This window comes from Podarcis cretensis, assembly GCF_951804945.1.
Source record: "Podarcis cretensis genome assembly, chromosome: 2".
Lineage (NCBI taxonomy): Eukaryota > Metazoa > Chordata > Lepidosauria > Squamata > Lacertidae > Podarcis > Podarcis cretensis.
The window spans coordinates 30279336-30300844 of NC_137171.1; the positions used below are offsets into that span (position 1 = coordinate 30279336).

At 48.3% G+C, this 21509-nt stretch overlaps 1 protein-coding gene across 2 annotated transcripts; it reads left to right on the forward strand.

The window, feature by feature from the left end:
- Positions 1 to 8715: 8715 nt before the first annotated feature.
- Positions 8716 to 19961, forward strand: CBX4 (chromobox 4). Of its 2 annotated transcripts, XM_079965498.1 has the most exons (6): positions 8730 to 8864; positions 12126 to 12403; positions 12546 to 12589; positions 13634 to 13699; positions 16381 to 16447; positions 17518 to 19961. In XM_079965498.1, the coding sequence occupies exons 2-6, from the start codon at positions 12335 to 12337 to the stop codon at positions 18895 to 18897; spliced, it is 1626 nt and encodes a 541-aa protein (XP_079821624.1). In that variant the 5' UTR covers positions 8730 to 8864; positions 12126 to 12334; the 3' UTR covers positions 18898 to 19961. The 2 variants fall into 2 exon arrangements, with proteins under 2 accessions (XP_079821625.1, XP_079821624.1); XM_079965499.1 differs by lacking the exon at positions 12126 to 12403 and having other exon boundaries at positions 8716 to 8864.
- The last annotated feature ends 1548 nt before the right edge of the window (positions 19962 to 21509 follow it).

The following is a 21509-nucleotide window of genomic DNA, read 5'->3' on the forward strand; positions in this document are numbered from 1 at the left end:
AGATCAGCTCGCCTCCTAATTTGTTCTCTTTTCCACATCTTTTATTTCTCACCCTGTGATTTCTGAGAGCAACTAGTCCAATCAACAGCTTAATATGGATATGTGGTAGTGAAAATGAATTTTAGAAATCCCCTTAAAAATAAATCGGTTTTCCCTTTTGTTGAACAATGCCCTGTTCTACCCAAAATGTATCCATTTTCGTAAGCCAGCAGTCATTCCACACACCCCCCACCCCTGGCATTGATCCATTTGCTAAATGGTGCTAAATTGTGGTTGGATCAGAGGAAGGCACACAGATCTGCTGCCTTTCCAATCGCCCACCTGAGCTGCAAGGTCTCAGTGTCACCCCCAGCCATGATGTTGAGATTCTGCACTGGTCTGAACTGGGCAAGTTTATTCACAATAGTGGTTCTCTCTATATCAGGTATGGGGGATCTTTGGCCTGCCAGACGTTGCTGAACTACAGTTCCCATCAGCCTCAGCAAGCATGGCCAATGGCTGGGGGGGCGGGATCTGTAGTTCAACAGCATCTGAAGGTTCTAATATTGCTGAACAGCAGTGCTACTGAAAAGCAAGACAAAATCTATTTCCTGAAAGAACCTGACATCTGACTGGGAGGTGAGAATCTCTCCCTTCAAATGAGCATGTCTGTGGTCCATGTACACTACCCGGAAAAATGATAAGCTACTCACATACTCGGAGCCAGTGTAGAGGATGGGTCAGCGAACTTGATTTCTGCGAACCCCAAATAGATTTATGGGAGGGCATAAATTCTACATTTATGAAGAGTCCTTAGGACCTCTATCATGGGGGGTAGGGGAGAGAGAGTCTGGTGTGATCATGGGTTGATCTGAATACTGAAAAGTTCTCTGTGGACTATGAAAAGTGTTGTATAAATTATTACACGTTTGCACACATGCGCTGTGGAAACGGGTGAAATCAGAGAAAAATGAGTACAGTGTACAGTTGTTTAACATTGTTCTGTTGTTCGCAGTTCTGAACAACAGAACAATATCAGTAAGCAGGATGTGATTAGAATACCATTATCTTGGTCTTAATTGCCAGGAAGAATCATTAAAGGTCTTTAGAAACCTTTCACAAGAAACTTTGTGTAAACCTTTTCTCTCAGAAACAAATGAGTAGGGTTGTCAACCGATTCAAGGGTTTTTGGTCAATTAACTGCCTTTACTTTTAACTGATTAATTTGCCATGCAGAGATCTGCTCTGGGATCTCAAATCAGGAAATACTTTAAGGATTCTTGGTTAAGAAAACACAAACTTTTTTTGCATTAAGTGCTCTTTCTTGACTGCCTGAATCAAGGAATCCCTATGGTATTTTACAATAATAACCATCAGTTCAAAATACCTTTTCACAAGCGTATTTATTTTAATCTGGGCAACAGTGAAAACATATGCCTGTGTACTCAGAATGAAGCTCAATATAACTTATTCGCAGGTAGGTGTGGATAAGATTTCAGCCCTTCACCTTCCTTTTAATGATTTCACACCTCCATATTTGTAATACTGTATTTCCATATATATGTATTATAAAGTGAAATGTTTTTTTTAAAAAACTGGATCCCACTTGTGTATATGGTACAGTTGTGGTTTCTGTGGAACTGAGCAATATGCCATAAAAAATTTAAAAAAAACCTACAAAGGAAAAGATACATAACCAGTTCATAAACCTTCAAGGTAGTAGGATGGCAAAGACAACATTATAGGCCCCATTATAATCATTACTGTCAAATCATGTGCAATCAGTCCAGGAAGAAAAGCCAGATGAATATCCTGCCGAAATCCATATTGTCAGATCTGGCTTTTTAGCAATTTAAACTCTTTGAAATTGAATGATTATAACACTGAATGCTAGCAGTCTCTGAGATGTGGCTTCTGCCTTTATACACTTTAATGGTGGGCTCTTTTGTTTTCACCTGAGGCAGGATTATTGTAGCTGGGTGTGGGCCGTGGGTGTTTTTTTTAAAACAAAGAACCTGAGTAAATTAATTTGTGTGTTTAGGAAAGGTATAAAGGTGGCTGGAGGCGCGATGGTTCACGTTTATGCTTGGCTTTTCTAAAGAGAAAATATTGAGATTTTTCAGATGCAGATATCCTTTTAAAGTTCAGCGGAATAAACGTGGGGTGGGCCTGTAGAAATACCCTGATGGAGGGCGGGGGGTTTGAATAATAATAATAAAAATATCCAACCTCATCCAGCAGGCACTTTTCACCCAGATCTTTTTTTGCATTTAAGCTTTCTCTGATTTTCTTGCAAATGTACATTAGGCAAGATTACAGGGCATTTATCCCCTCTCTTTAAAACAAGTTTAACAAACTCTTAATGCATGCAGGTGAAAATTTAGCATTAAGTAGATGACTGTTTTGGTTTGGGTTTTTTAAAAAACACACCACCACCATTTCCTCTGAGCACTCTATATCAGCTGCTATTCACAATGGATAATAATTCTTACATTAAGCCCCATCAGGCCCCCAGGGAAATCAAAATTGTAATATCAGTTTGCTTTTTATTGGCTCAGCTCTGTGACAGTGCAGAGGCAGGGTCTTTGTTCAGCTCCTAGCCAGAAAGGTGTGTGCAAATGGTGATATCCAGTAGGCCCTTTCCTTGCAAGCTCAGAGAGCTTTGCTTTTCCTGTTCTACTCCCAGTCCAAGGGACTGTCCTTGTTGCAGACAAGCCTTTGGCTAGTGCTTATTTCCTGTTTTAAGACTTTATCCATTTGACTGGCTGGTTGAATCATAACACCCTCCCCTCACACCTTGCCAAACACAAATGCTTTCTCTTTAACCAAAGCATTATGAGTTGGGGTGCAGGGAGTTGTCTCTTGTTTTTCAGGGGTCCTCGCTTATTTTGCAATATACCAGCAGAGCTTCGCGAAATGTCCCGTGTTGCAGAAACCCTGGAGAGAGATCCAACTTCACTTCAGTGGATGTGCCAGGATTCTCTTTCCCTGCCTCCTGCAGCCCCACCTCCTAAATCTGCTTCAGGGGGTCCCCAAACCTGTTTTCACAAGCAGGATGCCACAACTGATTATCACCCATGGAGTGGAATATGGCCTAGTCTATTCCGGTGCCTAGGGCAAAGAAATCCAAATGGCATTCCCCAACACATCTCCCCCTCCACAAAGCAGTCGTGCACATAAAATCATACATTGCTCTCGTTAAGACAAAGTGAACCATGAAATGAATATATGTTGTCCTGCCTCTTGCAGCCGTTACCGTAACACACCAAAAATCAGGTGTTGATACAAAACTATATTACATTTTACCAAACAGAACTTGAGGGTACAAGATCACTTTCTGTATTATTCCAGACAATCCTGTATGTGTTTCCTTGGGATATACTTTCGAGGTGGCTTGTTCCCAGGTAAATGTGCATAAGACGGCAGCTTTAGCTGTTAAAAATGTGGTGCTAATTAAACGCCTGACAATTTACCATGCTTTGAATATGCTCCAAATCGACTTTCTTGTGTTTCTTCGAGTTCAGCAGGGATCTATATTCTCTCCTATGCCATTGAACATGTGTATGAAACTGTTGGTGAAGTTCTCTGGGGAACTGGGTTGTTGTATCATCAATGCACACACGACACCCAATTTCATTTTGCTTCGTTATCAGATCTTCACGTGGCAGTAAAGTCCCTGAACTGCATGCTTGAAATCAGTAATGAAGGTTAATAAGCTGAAGCTCATTTATGTCAGAACAGAGATAATGATACTAAGCGGTTAGTTATGGGGAACTGATGAGAGATCAGGTTCGCAACTTGGGAGTTCTCCTTGGCACTGCACTGCGCAGGTGATGGCTCTGACCTCAAGTGCCTTTGACCAGCTTAACTCGATGCACCAACTGCACCCACTACTGGAGGGCAAAGCTCTTGCCACAGTTGGTTCATGCTGTATGGTTATTGATTAGACCAGTGTTTCCCAACCTTGGGCCTCCAGCTGTTTTTGGACTACAACTCCCATCATCCCTAGCTAGCAAGACCAGTGGTCAGGGATGATGGGAATTGTAGTTCAAAAACAGCTGGAGGCCCAAGGTTGGGAAACACTGGATTAGACTACTGTTAACACTCTTTATATGGGACTACCCTTGAAGATGGTCTAGAGGCCTCAACCAGAACAGAAGTTGACTGCTGACATGTTAACAGCTGTATGCTTCCACATCACTTCCAAACCAACTACATTGCAGGGGATTGAGCCCTTGGGGTCCCTTCCAACTCTACAATCCTATGGTCAAATTCAAGCTGCGATCACTGGTTTTTAAAGCCCGAAGTGGGATGGGCCATATACAGGTAGGTAGCCATGTTTGTCTGCCATAGTCGAAACAAAAGAAAATAAAAAAAATCCTTCCAGTAGCACCTTAGAGACCAGCTAAGTTAGTTATTGGTATGAGCTTTTGTGTGCATGCACACTTCATCAGATACACTGAAACAGAAGTCACCAGACCCTTATATATAGTGAGAGGGTGGGGAGGGGTATTACTCAGAAGGGTGGTGGGAATGGGTGATTGGCTGATGGGTGTGGTAAACCCCAATCACCCATTCCCACCCACGGTCTGGTGACTTCTGTTTCAGTGTATCTGAAGAAGTGTGCATGCACACGAAAGCTCCTACCAATAACTAACTTAGTTGGTCTCTAAGGTGCTACTGGAAGGATTTTTTTTGTTTTGTTTTGTTTTGTTTCTTTTTCCCTACGGTTGCCCTGGCATATTAAAATATTTTCATCAGGTCCTGCTTCATGTTCTACCAGTTAGGGAATTATCTGTCACTGAAAAGGAACAGGACCTTTTTGGCAGTGGTCTCTAACCTCCTCAGTTCCCTTGAAGGTAGGCAGGCAGGTACAGTCTCTTTCTTCTTGAGGGCAAGTAAATATCCATTGATTTTTGTTTTGTCTTTTTTATTTGATTTTTATCTGACAAACTTTGGCTGTATGCCATTGTTGTATCTGCCGTTCTGCTTTGTTGCTGTTGTTTTCTAATTGCCGATTATAGCTATTATTTTTCATTGTTGTGGTGTTATTATTACTGGGAACTGCTTTTGGGTAACAAAGTTATTGAAAAGTGATAAGAAAATGTTACAGACACAAACATCCCCTCACTGCAGGATTCTAGGCCACGCCGTGTTGTCCCTTCAAAAGCAAACAAAGAAGCACAGTGTTCTTCAGATGTTCAAGATATGCCAGTCTGGAAAGCAGTTCTGTATGTATTCCAAAATAGCCAAGGGATCCAAACAGTCTCTCACTTTTCCTCCTCCCCACATCCTCCACCCTGTGTGTTTGTGAATGTTCTTATGTGCTGCTTCTACAATTACCTAACAAAATAAAGAACTTCATCAAAGGCCTTTCTAACAGCTCAGTTTGTTCTGGGCTTTTGTGTTTTATTGCGTAGCAGTGTCATCCCTCACCCCCTCTATTGTCTTCTTCCTGGAGTCATTTGTTTTGTTCTAAAGATTTCAGCTTTTGTATTAAAAAGTATTTTTAAGTAAAAAGGAAGAGGGGATGCTACCTACTTAGTTGTCAGAAGCATGTGTGTGTGTTCAGTGCACCTTAGGAGCTAGTGCAAGTGTGTGCTTTGTCAATAAAGAATTAAATTACCCCCGCCAAAAAAAGTATTTTTAAGTGTTTAAATTTAACTTTCATTTGTGCTTCACTTTTCTTTCATTGAATTTCTGTTTAGTTAGAAAACAACAAAAGGTTGTCCCTATTAGAGGTACACAACTTTTCTCTTTTATCCTTCACCGAAAAATTCCCCCCAGTTCTACAGTTCCTTATTGACAGGCCCAGCACTCCTCTATTTGTGCTGGGAGTGGAATATATTTCAACGTTGGCATAACAGCTATCATTTTATGGCTCCTCAATTGGCATATTTCTAGCTAAGGCATGCACCCTTAATGGTAAAAATGATAATAATGGAGGTTTATTCAAGGCATAAGAACAGTTTCCTGTCTACCCCAGGCATCAGGAGCAACTTTTTACTCTACTCAAGGAAATAAGTCACCTAACACAAAATGGCTGCCATCTCCTAAAGAAGAGAAAAAGAAGAGACAGTAATATAAATTGAATACATAATCATGATTTTTCCATATTATCATTAGTAATAGTAACGATAACACTAATTGTGCATCTGTACTGTGCTCCCCCACCAGTAACAGCTTGGGAGCAATCCTTCCCCCAAAAAACTTGCTCCTAAATAAGAACAAGTGGCAGACTCCAGGTTCCCACTATGGTCCGGAGACTGCCCAGCCAAAGTCCCCCACCCAAAGTGGGCAGGGTTCGACTTCACAGCCAATGAGAAGGGAAACGGGGTAGACATTACACCGGCTCACCAACACGTTAAACTCTTTAAATATGCCCAAATCGGTATCAGTTAACAAAAAAGGCAAATAGATGTGTTTGTTCCCCCCCCCCCCCCGAATCCCATCTCTTCTTCGTTTTAACTTTGCAGTTCTGAACTGTGGCTGTATCCCACCTGGTTTCGACGTGCACAAAGACAAGGGGAAATAATTTTTTGACAAGTGTCTAAATTTGATTCCCCCTTTGAACTCGAACCTCCTGACATAGAGAGGTCCTGAGAGCGCGTCCCCACGTGCCTGTTGCAGTCGCGGAGTCAAGAACACCACGCACGTGTGAACGCCGCCAGTCAGGCATCATCGTAGATTTCGTCCACGAACTGGCTGGGGTAGAGACCCTGTGCAACCCTTACGATTGGGTGCCTGTCTTGGATAACAAAAGGAACAAAGCTCCGAGGAAGGGGCCTTGTTGCCGGGGGAGGGAGGAAGGGCAGCGGGGGTTAATTTGGGGGGAAAATTAAAATCCAGCCTTCCACGCTGTGGGAACAAGCGAGGGACCCGCGGCCCTTCCCCGCCACTCCGCTGCTCGGCCGCTCTTGGTCCCAGCGGGCGCCTGCAGAAGCCGAGCGCGCAGCGAGCCATCGGCGTTCGCTTTCCTCCCCCTCGCGAGCGACACACGTGGCTGCCAACTCCGGCCTCATTTGCATACGGAAACGCTTAACTCTTTCCGTTCCGGAAGGGCGAGGAGCGCCGCGGGAAAAGGAAATATTAACAGCACACGCACGGGGATTTCTCCCTTTTCCTCTTCTTCTTCCGCCTCCTCCCAACGCGTAAATTCTCTACCTCTTTAAGAACTTTCTTTTTTTTTTTTAGATGATCCTGGGATTCCAGAGTCCTCGCGGAAATTCCTGGAAAGCTTCGAGATCGCCTCGGGATCGTTTCCTAACTCATTTCAACCCCCCCCAACTTTTTAAAAAGGGAGCTCCTTCAGAACACCCAAAACCCTGTGGGCCGGCGAGACTTCCTGGGGTTTATCATGAATCACACGCCGCCAGCATTGAATGAGTGCCTCCGCTCTTTTTAATCCAAAATAGATTCCTGACCTATTAAATGGGTTCTTCTTTCCCCAGCCCAAATCACTTCCAGGAAAGACGCCTTTGCAGCAAAGGACTTCTCCCCAAGGAGGTGCCGGGGGAGTTCAACAGAATCAAGCCCGCAGCTTCCATCCTGGAGGTCGGCTCCATCCGCTGCCCGGCTTCCTCCAAGTTAACCTACAACCGACCTAATGCCCAACCGACTTCACCACCACCACCCGGGTTACAATCGGTTACTCCAAAATTCAGCGCAGCAGCAGGAGTGGTTAGTGCAAGTCAGATTCTGGTGTCTAAAATGGTTCGCTCGGTATTCCTGGTTCGCAGTTTAGGACTTGGTCCTCAGTTCCTCAACAGCCCAGATTAAAGAAATCCAATGTACACTTTAGAGAAAAGTCGAGAGGAGAGTTTGTTTGTGCGGCCCCTTTGAATGTAATAATATCCCCTTAAAGAGCCAGGCGCCCGTTTGCTGACGCTGTGTGTGTATATGTGTGAGTGAGAGAACGATTGGTAGCTGCAATTCTCCTGACTGATTTTAGATGTCCGTGTAATGTATGCCTGGCATGATCAAGGTTCTTTGGACCTTGGGATTTTGGTGTGAGCTTTCCGTTTTCCTGTCTATTTCCACATACAGGTGAGAAGTGGCAGAATGGAGTTCGTGGCTTCAGGCAGAGATCTCCCCGCCTGCCCAGGAAACTGCTTTATTGGTGACATGTGGGGGGGGGGGGGCGAATGGGGACAGAAGGAAAACGCGCTGGATCCTAAACTCTTCCTCCGCAGGCTAACATAGAAAGCCAGAAATGGATGCAGCCAACTGCCCTTTGGGCATAAAAGCGGTATACAAATTAATAATAGTATCATCTTGCTGCAGATGCCACAGCTGCTATTTCACGACCCCTCTGCTTAAGCTATTATTGTCAGGTGATCCTGAGCCAGGAGAGCATCTGCATCTTTCAAAGGATGAAGTACTGGCCCAAGTTTTCCTGTCGCTGCAGTGCTTTGTGGCAGGAGAAGCTGCACCTGGAGAAATTCTCCCTTCTAGCCAACTCTTAAAGACCCTTAAGGCGTCAGTACTTGGCAAACCCTATTCCAGACGATCATCTCTTTTCCGGTGTGTGTTTATCGCAGCTTTTAAAATACACAACCCCCCGAACTTTTCCCTGGTTGTTATTCATTGTCTCCAGGTTGTTTAATCCCCTTTCCCCTCTTCGGTGTGGTTCTGCCGGCTTCCCTCTTCCGGCCACCCGCAGGCTGCGTCTCCCAGCTTCAGGGTCGCTGTGTTTTATTGCGTCATGTCGTGTGTCGTTATGACACAATGCCAGCGTCCGGTGGGGCTTCGATTGGAAGCGCATGGGAGAAGCGGGGAAGTCATTCGTCCGTTTCTCTCCGAACTATTCCCTATTGCCTGCCCAATGAAAACTCATTCCAGGTGGGATAAACGGAGTGGAATGAAGTTTTTGGGAAAGAAGCAAGGTAGGGAATTTGGGCTCTAACGAGGTAAACGCTGCAAAATCGGGGGACAATCCGTTTGTTTAGAGTCTGTCTCTGTCCCTCATTCGGTTTTGCTCTGGAGATTCTGCAACGCGGGATTTGAGCGTGGGTGTTTTGCGCATTCTCTCTGCTACAATCCTTACACCGAGTCAATTGTTTTCTTTCTTTCCCAATCTCTCTCTCTCCGCTGTGTCTTTGGTTTCAGGTTGAGGACAGGAATGTTCCACTTGGTCAAACAGCTTCTTTCCTTCTTCTACCTATTTGACAGCCCCCCCCCCTTTCAAACTGGGTAAAATCACTTCAGCAGCAGAACCGAGGATCCTAAAATGATCCAGACCAGCAGCAGACCTACCGAATTATGTCCTACTTTTTAAAGAGCTCGCACACCCAGCTTTTAAATTGGCGCGTAATCCAATAATGTATTGCGAAGAACTCTTGATCCGGATCAACCATTTAAAACATCCTAACTGCAATTTAGTGTTCACGGGTATAAAGTGTTGTAAGAGGTCTGGTTTCTCCCACTTGGTAGTATGTTGAATAGTAATTGGATATCATTAGTATGTTGGATAGTATGTGGCAAAGGAAAAGTCTCATCCTCGATCAGTACAGAAACGAGAGGCGAAAGCTCTTCTGAATTAGTGCAAAGTAGCAGGATAGGATCTTGCAGGTCCCTATGAATGCAGTATCCGCCCCCGCCCCCATAGGATCAACTGTAGCGCATAGATTGGGGACTAGCGATTGCATTTTTTGTATTGTCCAAATGCAGAAAATGCAAACTTCCCCCCATCCCACCCTCCATTTCCTGATCCGCGGATCGGGCTCCTCGCTTCCAGGGCAGTTCGCAGATTCCGCTCGGTTGAAGCGGCGTTAAATTTCCTGCAGACATCAGTAGGGGGCGCACTGGCGGGAAACTGAGAGAAGATGAGATTGCTCACTTGCTGCTTAAAAAAACACACCCGCTAACAGCACGTGGAAAATATAGGGAGAGGAAGGGGGCGTGGTGAGAAGAGGGCTTGATGTACAGTTCTAAGGGCCCGCCTTTTTTTTTTTTAGGAAAGGTTATTGCTGGTTAATTAATAAAAAACGATCTGGGTCGACCATCTTTCCACGGTGTGCTGAATAGACCGGCTAGCTGGCTGCTTACGCATCCTCCCGTCTGTGTCATCAGCCACCTTTCCGAAGGACCCGTTTGGCCGAAGCAGATTTGGGAGATCGTAGAAAGCCAGGCATCCCCTTCCCCTCCCCTCCCCCCCCCCCACTAGTTTAGCGCCAGCGCGTCCCCGGTGCTCCGGTTTCCAGCAACATCTCGCGCAATTGGCTGCGAAAGAAGGACGATTCCATGCGCGTGGTAAATGCTCCCCTTTGCTGAGATTAATCCGCTTCTTCTCAGACCCGATGAGCTCCCAGAACCTCGGCCGTCACGTGTGGACAGAGGTCTTGGCGCTTTCCTGCTGTAACATCGCTTAGCCACGCCGAGCCCCACTACAGGATCTCTGCAGGAATTATAGCCGGGGGGGGGGGCTAGCTCTCTCTCTCTCTCTATATATATAAGCCAGCTGATTAAATCGACTGTTCCCGAAAAAAGAAAGCCACCAACTCATCGCGCCACAATAAATCAGGTACTCCCCTAAGGCGCACGACACTTCGGGTCATATGGGTCGATCGCCTTCTCATGAAACCGCCCCCCCCCCAAAAAAAAAAAAAACTGGGCAACTTTGCGCACGTGTGTGAGCTCCGGTTAGGCGGGGAACTGTCCAGCCTCTGGTAAACTCTCCCGGTGGAAGCCACGATCGCAGCAATCGGGCTGGGCTCTAGTTTCCGAAAAAGGTGCCCTCTCTCCCGCCCACCTTGTGGGGCGACTGACAAGGGGGATTCGCCCCTTTCCCATACACTTGGGGAATATAATATTGTGCCCATCCACTGAAGTTTTTCGGGATCTGGGCAGCGGGTCTGTCTCCGTTGCGAGACTGCTTCTCCGTCTATCTGTCTGTCTGTCTGTCTGTCTGTCTGTGTGTGTGTGTCTCTGTGTGTCCACATCTTCTGAACATCTCCACTTCTCATCTTCCACGTCGCCCCATTCCAACAAGAGCTGGCCAGCTCCCATCGCCTCCCCCGTTTATATCATGCCACCTCTCCTGGACGGTTCCCTCTCTTGCGGGGACGAGGGTTGCATGCTGCAGAGCTTCCCAGAAGTCTCCCCCTGGGGTTCAGAGCAGAGGGCTCGCACGGCCCCAACCCCAGCTCGCTCGCAGCTTTCGGGGGTGCCCTGCACTTTCTCCGCCCTCACAGCTCCTCCCGCTCACCTGCCACTCCAGCGAAGGTTTCCATTGCCTTTTTTATTGTTCAACTTCTGCCCTTATGCGCGCTGCAGAAACAGACTGAAGGTTCCTAAACCTTTAGTGGAAGCCTTAGGTGACCATCTCGAAAAGGGGTCCCAGTTTTTATTTTATTTTTGAAGGATTGACTGACTGGGAACCAAGATCAGAATTGAAATCCGGCAAACCGGGAGAAGCCATTCCTTCTCCAAAGAGAAGCTACTTTTCTGTCGCGAGACTAGGCTGCCCAAGGGCCGGAGTGGACCGGCTCATCTTATTTGACGTTTGACGTGGCTGAAACCTCGCCCACCCACCACCGCCTTGCCCCCGGTTGCCCTTCTCTCCCAGATAAAGACTTTGCCGGGTCCCCTTTAATCTAAAGCTTGTTCCGTCGTGTTAAAAAAGCTCATTCCCCCACCCTCACCCCATTGCAGAACAAACCCCACAGCAAATAAATGGAAAACTTTGGGGATCAGCCCCTATGCTTCTGACGCTACGAAGCCGTCAGAAAAATCAATAAGGTGTTTTTTTTGGGGGGGGGGGTTGCTACTTTCCAACTCCTCAGTCCTCCGGTTTGGTCCCCGAAAATGGTTCCTTCCCTGCATAAGACTTTGCCAAAGGGCACAGTTGCCCCTGCAGTGCTGCTATCCAGAGAGACTGAATACCACCCTGAAGACGTTTTTTTTTTACACGGGCGGATTTCAAAATTTTAGGTGGGGGGGCTGACTAGGGTAGATTGCTGAGCAATGGAGCAGTCGACCCTCCCCCCCCCCCGCTTACTCTCACACACCGCCTGCATGCAAGGGGGGGATTAAATCGAAACCCCTTCTCCCCCGCCTCCCTAACATTCTCTCCGTTTCCCCTCCCCCGCTTTTCCCGCCCCTCGACGGCGCCGAGCCAATCCCCGGGCCGCTTTTCCCTTTGACAGGCAGCGAGCTCCCCGCCCCCCGTGACGTCCCTGCGATGATTTGCATGAGTTGCGCTGCTGCAAGAGGCTGGAGCTCAGTTGTCTGGGAAGGCGAAGCGAGCGGAGAGCCGGAGAGCGCTGTCTGACTGCAAGACACCCCAGCCCTAGGGTTTCCCCCCGCCCGATCTCACGCTCCCCTCCTCCACCCACCCAGCCCCCCACTACCCAAAATGGAGCTGCCGACGGTGGGCGAGCATGTCTTTGCGGTGGAAAGCATCGAAAAGAAGCGTATCCGGAAGGTGAGCGAGCGACGGTCCTTGCAGCTCCAGGGTGGAGGGCGGAGAGGGGAGGGCTGCTGGTCTGCAGACTGCGTGGTGGGGGGGAATCTTTCAGGAGACTGACGTCTTTTATTCCTCCCCCCTCCCCTTATTTTATTTGCAGGGCCGAGTGGAGTATCTGGTCAAATGGAGAGGATGGTCCTCCAAGTAAGTCCTGGGGAAGGGCGACGGGGGAACCTTTGAGCGGGCTTCAGAGTCTGCTGGCTTGCACTCCGCTTGCATGCTCCAGCAATCCGGAAAATGCCTCGGTTGTTGTGTTTTTTTTTAACGCATGCATAAAAAGGAGGGGGGACGTGCATGCAATTTGGGGGGGGGGCAGCCTAGAGAAACGAGGCAAAGCGGTGCAGAGCCAGCAGCTTCAGAGAGAGAGAGAGAGAGAGAGAAGGCAAAGGCGGCGACTGATGTTCAGCAGTTGCAGAAAATGGCTCCTTTGGAAAGCAGGCTCCATATTGCAGAACCGAGCAGACCCGAGATCGAGGAAGGGAAGGGAGGGCGAGAGAAGAAGGGGGAGGACCCCCACAAATAAATAAATAATACATTAAATAGGATCCGATTTAAATCCTCGAATGTGGCCCGAGAGGGAGAGAGACCCGGGGGAAGGCGGCCACTCACTGTCACCAGGGTGCTGCCTTACTGGCTGGGAGGGGACTGCGATTGAACTTGACCGTCCCTCGGTCCGTGCTGCTACTTCTGCTGGATCAGAGGAGACGTGCGGGAGCTGGGAAGCTCCGTGGGGTCTGGATGACAGAGCTTGCGAGGAGGGGCGGGGGCGGGAAAGGCGCTGGAATTGGGTAGGATGCCGAGACGGCGGAGGGGGCTGATTTGGAATGGGGGGTGGGCTTTTGGCCCGCCGCCGCATGCATAGCATTCCTCCGGAATAATAACCGCGCAAAATAAACAAGATTCTCTGCTCCGCCCGCCCAGTCTACAGCCCCTCCGCCCATCCCCCAGTTCCCTGTAGCGGCTGGAGTCCTGAATGCGCACTTTGAAATCTGTCTTGGGAAGCCGGAGGGGGGCGGCGGCTAACTTGGCTAGTCTCTAAAATGGCCCCTTAACATGCAACTTGGTGTGTGTGTGTGTGTGTTTAAACTCTCCCATCGAGAACTACAAATGTGAATTACTGCACTGTATAGCTAAGTGGTGTGCATTTAAAATAAATAAATAAAAACCTCCTCTCATTTCCTTTGCAAGGTATAACACGTGGGAGCCGGAGGAAAACATCCTGGATCCCAGGCTCTTAATCGCCTTTCAGAACAGGTGAGAGCTTATGGAGCAAAGAGGATGTCTGTTTTTCTGCCTGTCTGTCTGTGTCAGGAGCTGTACACCCAGATCTATTTTCGGTGGACGAGCGGGGAGCCTAGAAACAGCCACTGCTTTTGCGCGGGAGGTGGGTAGTCCCGGGGTGGGTCGCGGAGTGCCGAGGACCTTTCCTTTGCTGCTGCTGCTGCTGCTGCAGTAGCACAGGTCGCAGGGAGCGGGGCAGCCTTGTGCAAGCGGCGCTGCGCGTGACGGAACTCCGCTTTAACCCCTTCGCCGCTGCAGCGCAGGGACTTCCTTTCCGGACGACGCTCGAGTTGCCTTGCCTCGGTCGTTGCAAGGTGGTGCTGCTGCTGGCACGTGACGGAAGGGAGAGGCGGAGGGTGTGCGCGCTGCTTGCCAGCTCGGCCGCTCTTGCGCTTGGCATTTTCTGAGAGCCTGCCTGGGGAGAATCGCTGCTGCGGAAACCTCTCGCAGAGAGCCCCTCCCACGTCGTGTGTGTGGCTGCAAAATGCAGCTCTCGTCGAGCCCTGGCTGCCTCAGCGGGAGATTGGGTCGATCCCAGTGCATACGGCGCTGCTGCTGCTGCTGCTGCTGCCATAGGCTTGGCTTTTTGCGTGCGACTCGTTTCCCTTAGGATTTTGGCGCAAACCGAAGTGTAAACGTGGGGAATAAGAGGCGACGTCTTGCACTTGCATTCCCCCCCCCCACACCACAGTCACCACTCGGTGCGTCTGCCAAGCTGCCCTAAGCTTGAGGACTCTGGGCCTTGCAGGATATGGGGGGCGGCGGAGAAAGAGAGGTTGCTTCTCCAGGTGCCTGAACTGCACACCTTGGAAACGGCGCTACTTGTGGGCTTTGCATTGCCCCTGCTCCGCTCCGGCCAGGCCCTGGTGGGGGCTGCACCTCCTCGGGCTCCGCCCCTCCCTTTCCCGCGTTCGATCGATAATTTGGTTACTTCGCGGTTCAGGCGCCTGGAGCACGTTCTCCCCTCCCTCTTCAGTCCATGAGCGGCCTCCGAGGCAGCGGTGGGGGGAAGGGGCGCATTATGTGAATCCTAATGAGGTGATTAGCATCCAGGGCAGTTCCTGCTTTCTTGCCGCGTTGTGTGTGTTTGGTTTCGTGACTCCCATCTCCTCTGCAGGCAGCGCGTGGGATGGGTGGGACGTTGGCTGCTGGTTACCCAAGCACCTCCAGCGTGGGGGAAATAAGTGCAAAGAGGGTGGGGACTTGCCTGGACTCCCCCCTGGGATGCGTTTTGTTTAGGATTTGCTGTCAGCGCCCACATGTTTTTGCCATTACACAAGATCTCCCTTAACTGCCAGCGCACATTTGCTCCCTGCTACACTCTCCTTGCAGATTGCTAATTTTATGGGTGGTTTCTTAAGATAAGCAAAAAGGGACCCAGTAAAGAATGTCTCCTGTGGCAGGGAGGGTAGTGTGAGCAGAAAGAAAAGCTTAAAAGTCAGCAGTCATTGTTTCCACCCAGGTTTCCTAACCATGTTTATTCAGAAGTAAGCCCCTTCCCCATGGTTTTCAGTTGAGTTTTTATGACCAAGCTGTAAGCAAAACCTTAGGTGTTTTTCGTTGGAAATAAGCTCAACTTAGAGTGTCATTTTACTTTTCTTGGAATAAGCCCCATCAAACTAGAGGAAACCTACTTTTGAATAGACATTGATAGGATTGGACTGTCATCTACATAGGACTTGCTTTCTCCCAAATGTTCTTAGAATTGCAGCATCTGTATTTGTTTTGACATTTTAAATTAAAACTTCTACCAAAATGGTGGGTTAGTTGGCAAACCAAGATAAAGCAGCCTTGGAATAGATGTTTCAGCCCCATTTAAAGTGCTAAAATGGCCCCCTGAGAGACTTGGCCGTAGTAATTCAATGACTTGTTTTGTTGCAAAATATCAGATTGGCTGGTTTCAAAAGCTATTGCGTTTCTATGCCTTTTTGCATGGTTGCGGAAAATGCTGGTCTCCATGAGAACTAGATTTTTATTTATTTACTTGTCTATGAATTCCTAGATCTTGATAATTTCTTGGGGATAGAGATGCAGAGCATTTTCATGTATTGCACTAACTGCAATCCTATACATGTATATTCAAGAGTAAATCCGACTGAATTCGGTGGAGCTCATTCCCTGGAAAGTGTGCAGGGTTGCATACTAATTTGGAGGGAGTATCTCTTATGCCCATATTGGGTTACTCTGTGTATTCTGGGTTATTGTTTTTTAACTTGTTCTTCCACTTGTTACCCTGCCTTAGCATTTACATGTGCAAAGCATGAAAGGTGTTTTTTTCGGTGCTGTGTGAAATTTTCTCCCACCCTTTGCTTGTGTGTGCATTTCGCCCCTCTCTGCTGGAATAACTGATACCCTGTAGGGGCTCGAGGCAGCAGTGCTTGCTGGCTTGTGTTAATTCCCGTGACCTTTTAGCATTTTGTCTTGTTGCCTTTAGTGCTGTAGTCTCCTGCTGCTGCTGCTCTGCAGTAAAAATGCTGCCTAGCTCTGTGATTCCTTACTTAGAAGTCCCACTGTGTGGCTTACTCCCAAGTAAGAGTGTTTAGGATTGCAGCCTTAATCTTGTGGTAAAGGACATTTTTCTCTCGTCCTCTTTGGTGTGTTGTTGGAAGAGAGGTTTCCTAATTGCATCGCTATTGATTTTTATCTCTCTTCAGGGAGAGGCAGGAGCAACTTATGGGGTACCGCAAACGAGGACCAAAACCAAAGCCATTGGTGGTTCAGGTAAATCCAATCAGTTCCTCTGCTTTCTACTCTCCTAACTTTCAAAGTGAGATAAGACAGTAACAGTAGATCTAGCCAAATCCTGAAATGGGAATCTTGCTGAGCAAGCTGATTTTTTTAAAAGGCTTTCTGAACGCCTGTTCTGTTTTTGTTTAATTAATAAATATCTGCTTCCTTGTCTGGTGCCTTTCCCAGGGGAAGAGAATTTCATCTTGGTTTCATCATGCTCTGGGAGACAGTGTGTTTGTACACACACACACACACACACACACACACACACACACGCCTTGTTAACTGTAAATAGCAGAGGAAGCCCTGGCCATCCTGTGACTTCATAGGTCCTTTTGCCAGCATGTGTGGAATATATTCTGAGAAGGCCCAGCAAATGTGGTCTCTGTCGTGGGTGACCATGACTGAGCCCTCTGTGCCCTGCAAAAGAGATTTATTGGTGGAGTCTTTGAATCAGCAGAAGGATAATTCTTAGGTGTTCTCTTCCACCTTGCATTCTGTGTTTGGTAGCCCAGTTGGCTGTGAAATACACTTCCTGCTTCACTTGCGGAGACCTACAATGCAATATGCCTGTGCCTTGGCAAGAAGTATGTAACAGGAGCCAAGGAGTGCTGTTCACAGCAGCGTTGTCCCTGCCCCAGCCTGCCCCGATTTCCACATATGTTTCTTAGACATCCTTTCCCCCTTGTGCTCCAAAGGACCATTGACTAAAAGAATGTTGCCTCTAATTTCACCTATATCTCAGCCAGTTAGGGGAAAGGTGGGATGAGGTTGTTGGACTAGGCATTTTAGAACAGGGTTTCCCCAAACTTGGGTCCCCAGCTGTTTTTGGACTACAACTCCCATCATCCCTAGCTAGCAGGACCAGTGGTCAGGGATGATGGGATTTGTAGTCCAAAAACAGCCAGTTTAGAGCATCCTTTAAAAACTGTTGCTGTTAAAAGTTCTGGGTCTTCTAGGATCTGTTTCAATAGGCTTGTAAAATGTGCTGCCCTCCTCTCTCTTTCAAAGCCCTTAATGGACTGTTTTCCCCACCCCCTCCCTGCTCCTCCTCCTTGCAGCTGCCATCCTTTGCACGCCGTTCCAATGTCCTCACTGGCCTCCAAGACCCTGCCGTGGAGAACAGGCCCAAGCTGGACCTGGGCAGCTCTGGCAAAAGCCAGCAGCACCAGTACGAACTCAACAGCAAGAAGCACCACCAGTACCAGCCCAACGGCAAGGAGAGCAACATCAAGTCTCACGGCAAAGGGAAATACTACTACCAGCTGAACAGCAAGAAACACCACCACTACCAGCCAGACCCCAAGATGTACGAGCCCCATTACCAGCCGGGCAGCAAGGAGCCTCAGCAAGGGCAGGCGTGCTTGGACCACAGCAAGAGCCCCTTGATGTCCCACATGGACAAATGGTCTCATGGCTCAGCCAAGAGCCTGCTGAACCCCGTGAAGAACCTGGGGGGTGCCGAAGGGAAGAACGGCGCAGAGAAGAACCTTTCCAGCGGCACGGGGCCGCCCCCACCGCCCCCTCCCCGGGACGGCGTGACCAGCAACGGGATTGGCGGCAAGATGAAGATCGTCAAGAACAAGAACAAGAACGGCCGTATTGTGATTGTCATGAGCAAGTACATGGAGAACGGCATGCAGGCCGTGAAGATCAAATCTGGAGAAGCGCCCAAGAAGCGGGTGGCTGAGGACAGGACTGCTAAGAGGGGGGCCTCCGAGGAGAGGCAGGAGTCGTGGAAAAAGCCCGGGGCGGAGAGATGGCTGGGCAGCGACCCCCAAGGGAAATCGGGGGCAGAGGCAAGTAAAATGCCTGCCGAGCATGGGACCAACTGCCAAAAGACTACAGCCTCTAGCAAAGAACCGCCCATTCCTGAACAGCAACCCCTTCAGCTCACCACCAAGCCCAACCTCGCCCCGTGGTCCCTGGACTCCAGGCCGCAGGAACAGAACTCTGCTGCCGCTGCGTCATGCGTGGGGCTGAACCTCTCGCCCAGTTGCGGTGGGTCGCGCAAGCGCTGCCTCTCCGAACCCCACAGGGACAAGGAGGGCGGCAAGAAGCGCCTCACTTCCCGGAGCATCAGCGCCCCCACCTGCCTCAGCCCTCCTACCCCGGAGAGACCCGAGGCCCGAGCGCTTCCCACCTCCCAGCCCGAGGTCATCCTGCTGGACTCAGACTTGGACGAGCCCATAGACTTGCGGTGCGTCAAGGTGCGGGGGGACAGTGAGCCCGGCCTGGTGCACATTAAGCCAGAGACTTTGCCGGCGCCGGCCGACCCGCCGGCACCAGAACCTCCGAAACCGGTGGAACACTTTGAGGTGGAGGAAGAAGAGGAGGAGGAGCCCGCGCAAGAGTTCAAGCCTTTCTTTGGGAATATAATAATAACGGATGTGACGGCGAACTGCCTGACTGTGACCTTTAAGGAATATGTGACAGTGTGAGGAGGCGCAGGCTTCGGCCCTCTCCCTGGGCAGCCTGACACATGACCCCCTCATCCCTCCTCCTCCTCCTCTAAGGTATTGTTCTGCCCAGAGAGTAACTCTATGGTGCCACCCGCCCAAGATCAGACGTGGCCCACGACCCCCGCTGTGCCCCAGAAGAAGGGAGGGTGGGGTGCGGCGATTCTCCTTTGCTAGAGGGTGGTCTTCCATTTTGGTTGGTTCCTCCGGGGGGGCGGGCCATCTCCACCCTCCCTGGGCCTCGTGCACCAGGAGGTAGTCAGGGTGGCAGCTTCCCAGTTAACTTGACGGGAGAGTTACATAGTATTATATTTTAACAGTGCTAACTTGTCGAGTCGTTCTTGCTCCCGTTTGTATGTGGTGTTGCTGAAAATGTATTGTTTGAGCTGAAGGCAGCCCCCCTCCCCTCCAAGGTGGGCCACGCAATTATATTTATTTGTAGGTATTTATATAATGAAATATTAAGAAAAGACTAGATTTATGGAGTTTCCCTAGATTTGCCCTATATATATATATAATTATATTAAATACATATATTATATATATATTAAAAGCTATATCAGAATATTTTCATTTTCGTCCCTTTTTAAAAGCCACTTCTGGTTTTCGTTTCCCCCCCTACTTTTCCTTTTCATAAAACTGCAGGACCATCCCTTCCCCTCTGGTATATATTTTTTGATACTGTGTCCAACGCATTCTTGTTTTCAGTGTGCAAAAAAAAAAAAGTTAATAATAATAACAATAATCATTATCTAAAGCTAAACAAGCTATTATAGAAACTGCTGCTACTAGAAATGTCTAAACTATAAGCTTCCAATTATTATGAATTGCTTGAATGTAAATATTAAATGGATATGTTGAAAGTGCATTTGATGTTCTGCAGCTAGCCTAGGGTCTGGGTTGCAAAGACTAGCTGGAAAGTGGGGAGGAGCGAGGGCCTGGACACCTGATGGGCACCTGTTGCTCTTTGGGGGCTGTATGCCGAAGGAAGGAAAATTGTGTGTCATGCAGTCATTGCAAAGGATTATAAACCTTTCCAAAAACAACAGGAGGTTTTGAGTACATTTATTGCAACTTTGGTTGTCCTTGGGGGCCCTGTTATTGTGCATGCAATCTAAGCATATGTTGCTGTTTCGGGTCTCCGGTCATAATCTGCAGGGGGTACTTTGGCTGCAATAGGTTCTCCATTCTTGGATTAGATGACCTCTGGAATTCTTTCTCACTCGCTAGCTGAGAGCCCACAAAGGAAGCACTCGAATGCGATGGGCAAGCTTCTGCTCTGCTTTAGTTTTCAGATGATTTCAGTTCTTAAATGGTGCGGAACAGAGCGAGGTGCCAAACGCTGTCATGCCTGACATGTATGATCATCCAACTAGCACATATGTAATTGGTTGTAAAAAAAAAAAAAAAGACCTACACAGAGGCTGCTCCTTCGATAGCATCAAAACATGGATTCCCTCTCCTTCCCCCCACGCCCCGGCGCCTTAAAGGTCAGGTATAACTTCTTAAGAAATCCTGGATAGAATAAACAATTGGAGTACGATGATAGCAAGAAAATGTTGCTCTCATTCTGTCTCCCACACACTTCCTCCATAGGAGAATTATGTTCCTTAAGAGGTAGGCTGTCCGTTTCAAAGAGTTGCATGAATTTATTTGGCATTCACCATCTTCAGATTGTAAGGTCCCTGTTAGGACTTGCACAAAATGTTTACATAGATGAGCCTCAGCAGAACTTCCTCACCAGTCATCCATAGCAGTCTCTTAGGGCGCTCGCCATAAAACAGTCAAAATGACTTTCTGCCCTACCTTGGCATGTCATGAGAGAACATGGCAAAGTGAGTGGACTTTTGTCAACTTGCCACGTTAACCAGAAAGGTAGATTGCCAGACTGATAACTTCCAAAAGAATGCAGTTGTGCTAGTGTAAATTGTGCTGACTGTCATTCTGTGAAGCTTTAGTTTTCAGGATTAAGTCATGATCCTAGAAATAAAGGACTGTCTTCCTTCCCGTCCCCAGCCCCCCAAAATAGTCCACATGGAAGAGCCTTCCCCAGCTTTTACTGCCCTCCAAATGTTGCTGGACTATAACTCCCATCCCTGGCAATTGACAGCCAGCTGGGGCTGATGAAAGTTGTAGTCAAAAACATCTGGAGGGCAAAAGGACAGGGAAGGCTGACTTGAAAACTGTGCTGACTTTGCCTTCTGATATCTCAAAACAACGTTTGAGATTGGGTTGTTCTTTTTGTTTTCATTATGTATTTTGTGCTTTTATATTGTGAACCACCTGGAGACCTGCAGGTATAGGGCAGTACAGTCGTACCTTGGTTATCAAACACCCTGGAACTCGGACGTTTTGGCTCCCAAATCCTGCAAACCCAGAAATGATTGTTCCGGTTTGCGAATGTTCGTTTGGAACCCGAATGTCTGATGGGGATTCCACGGTTTCTGATTGGCTGCTGGAGCTTCCTGTAGCCAACCAGAAGCCATGAAACAATGCTGGCTTTGCCTTTCAATATCTCAAAGCCCAAGTGGAATGCAGAAATCTGTCCTAGAGTCAAATGGTCCAGTTCAGCACTGTTTACACTGAGAGCCAGC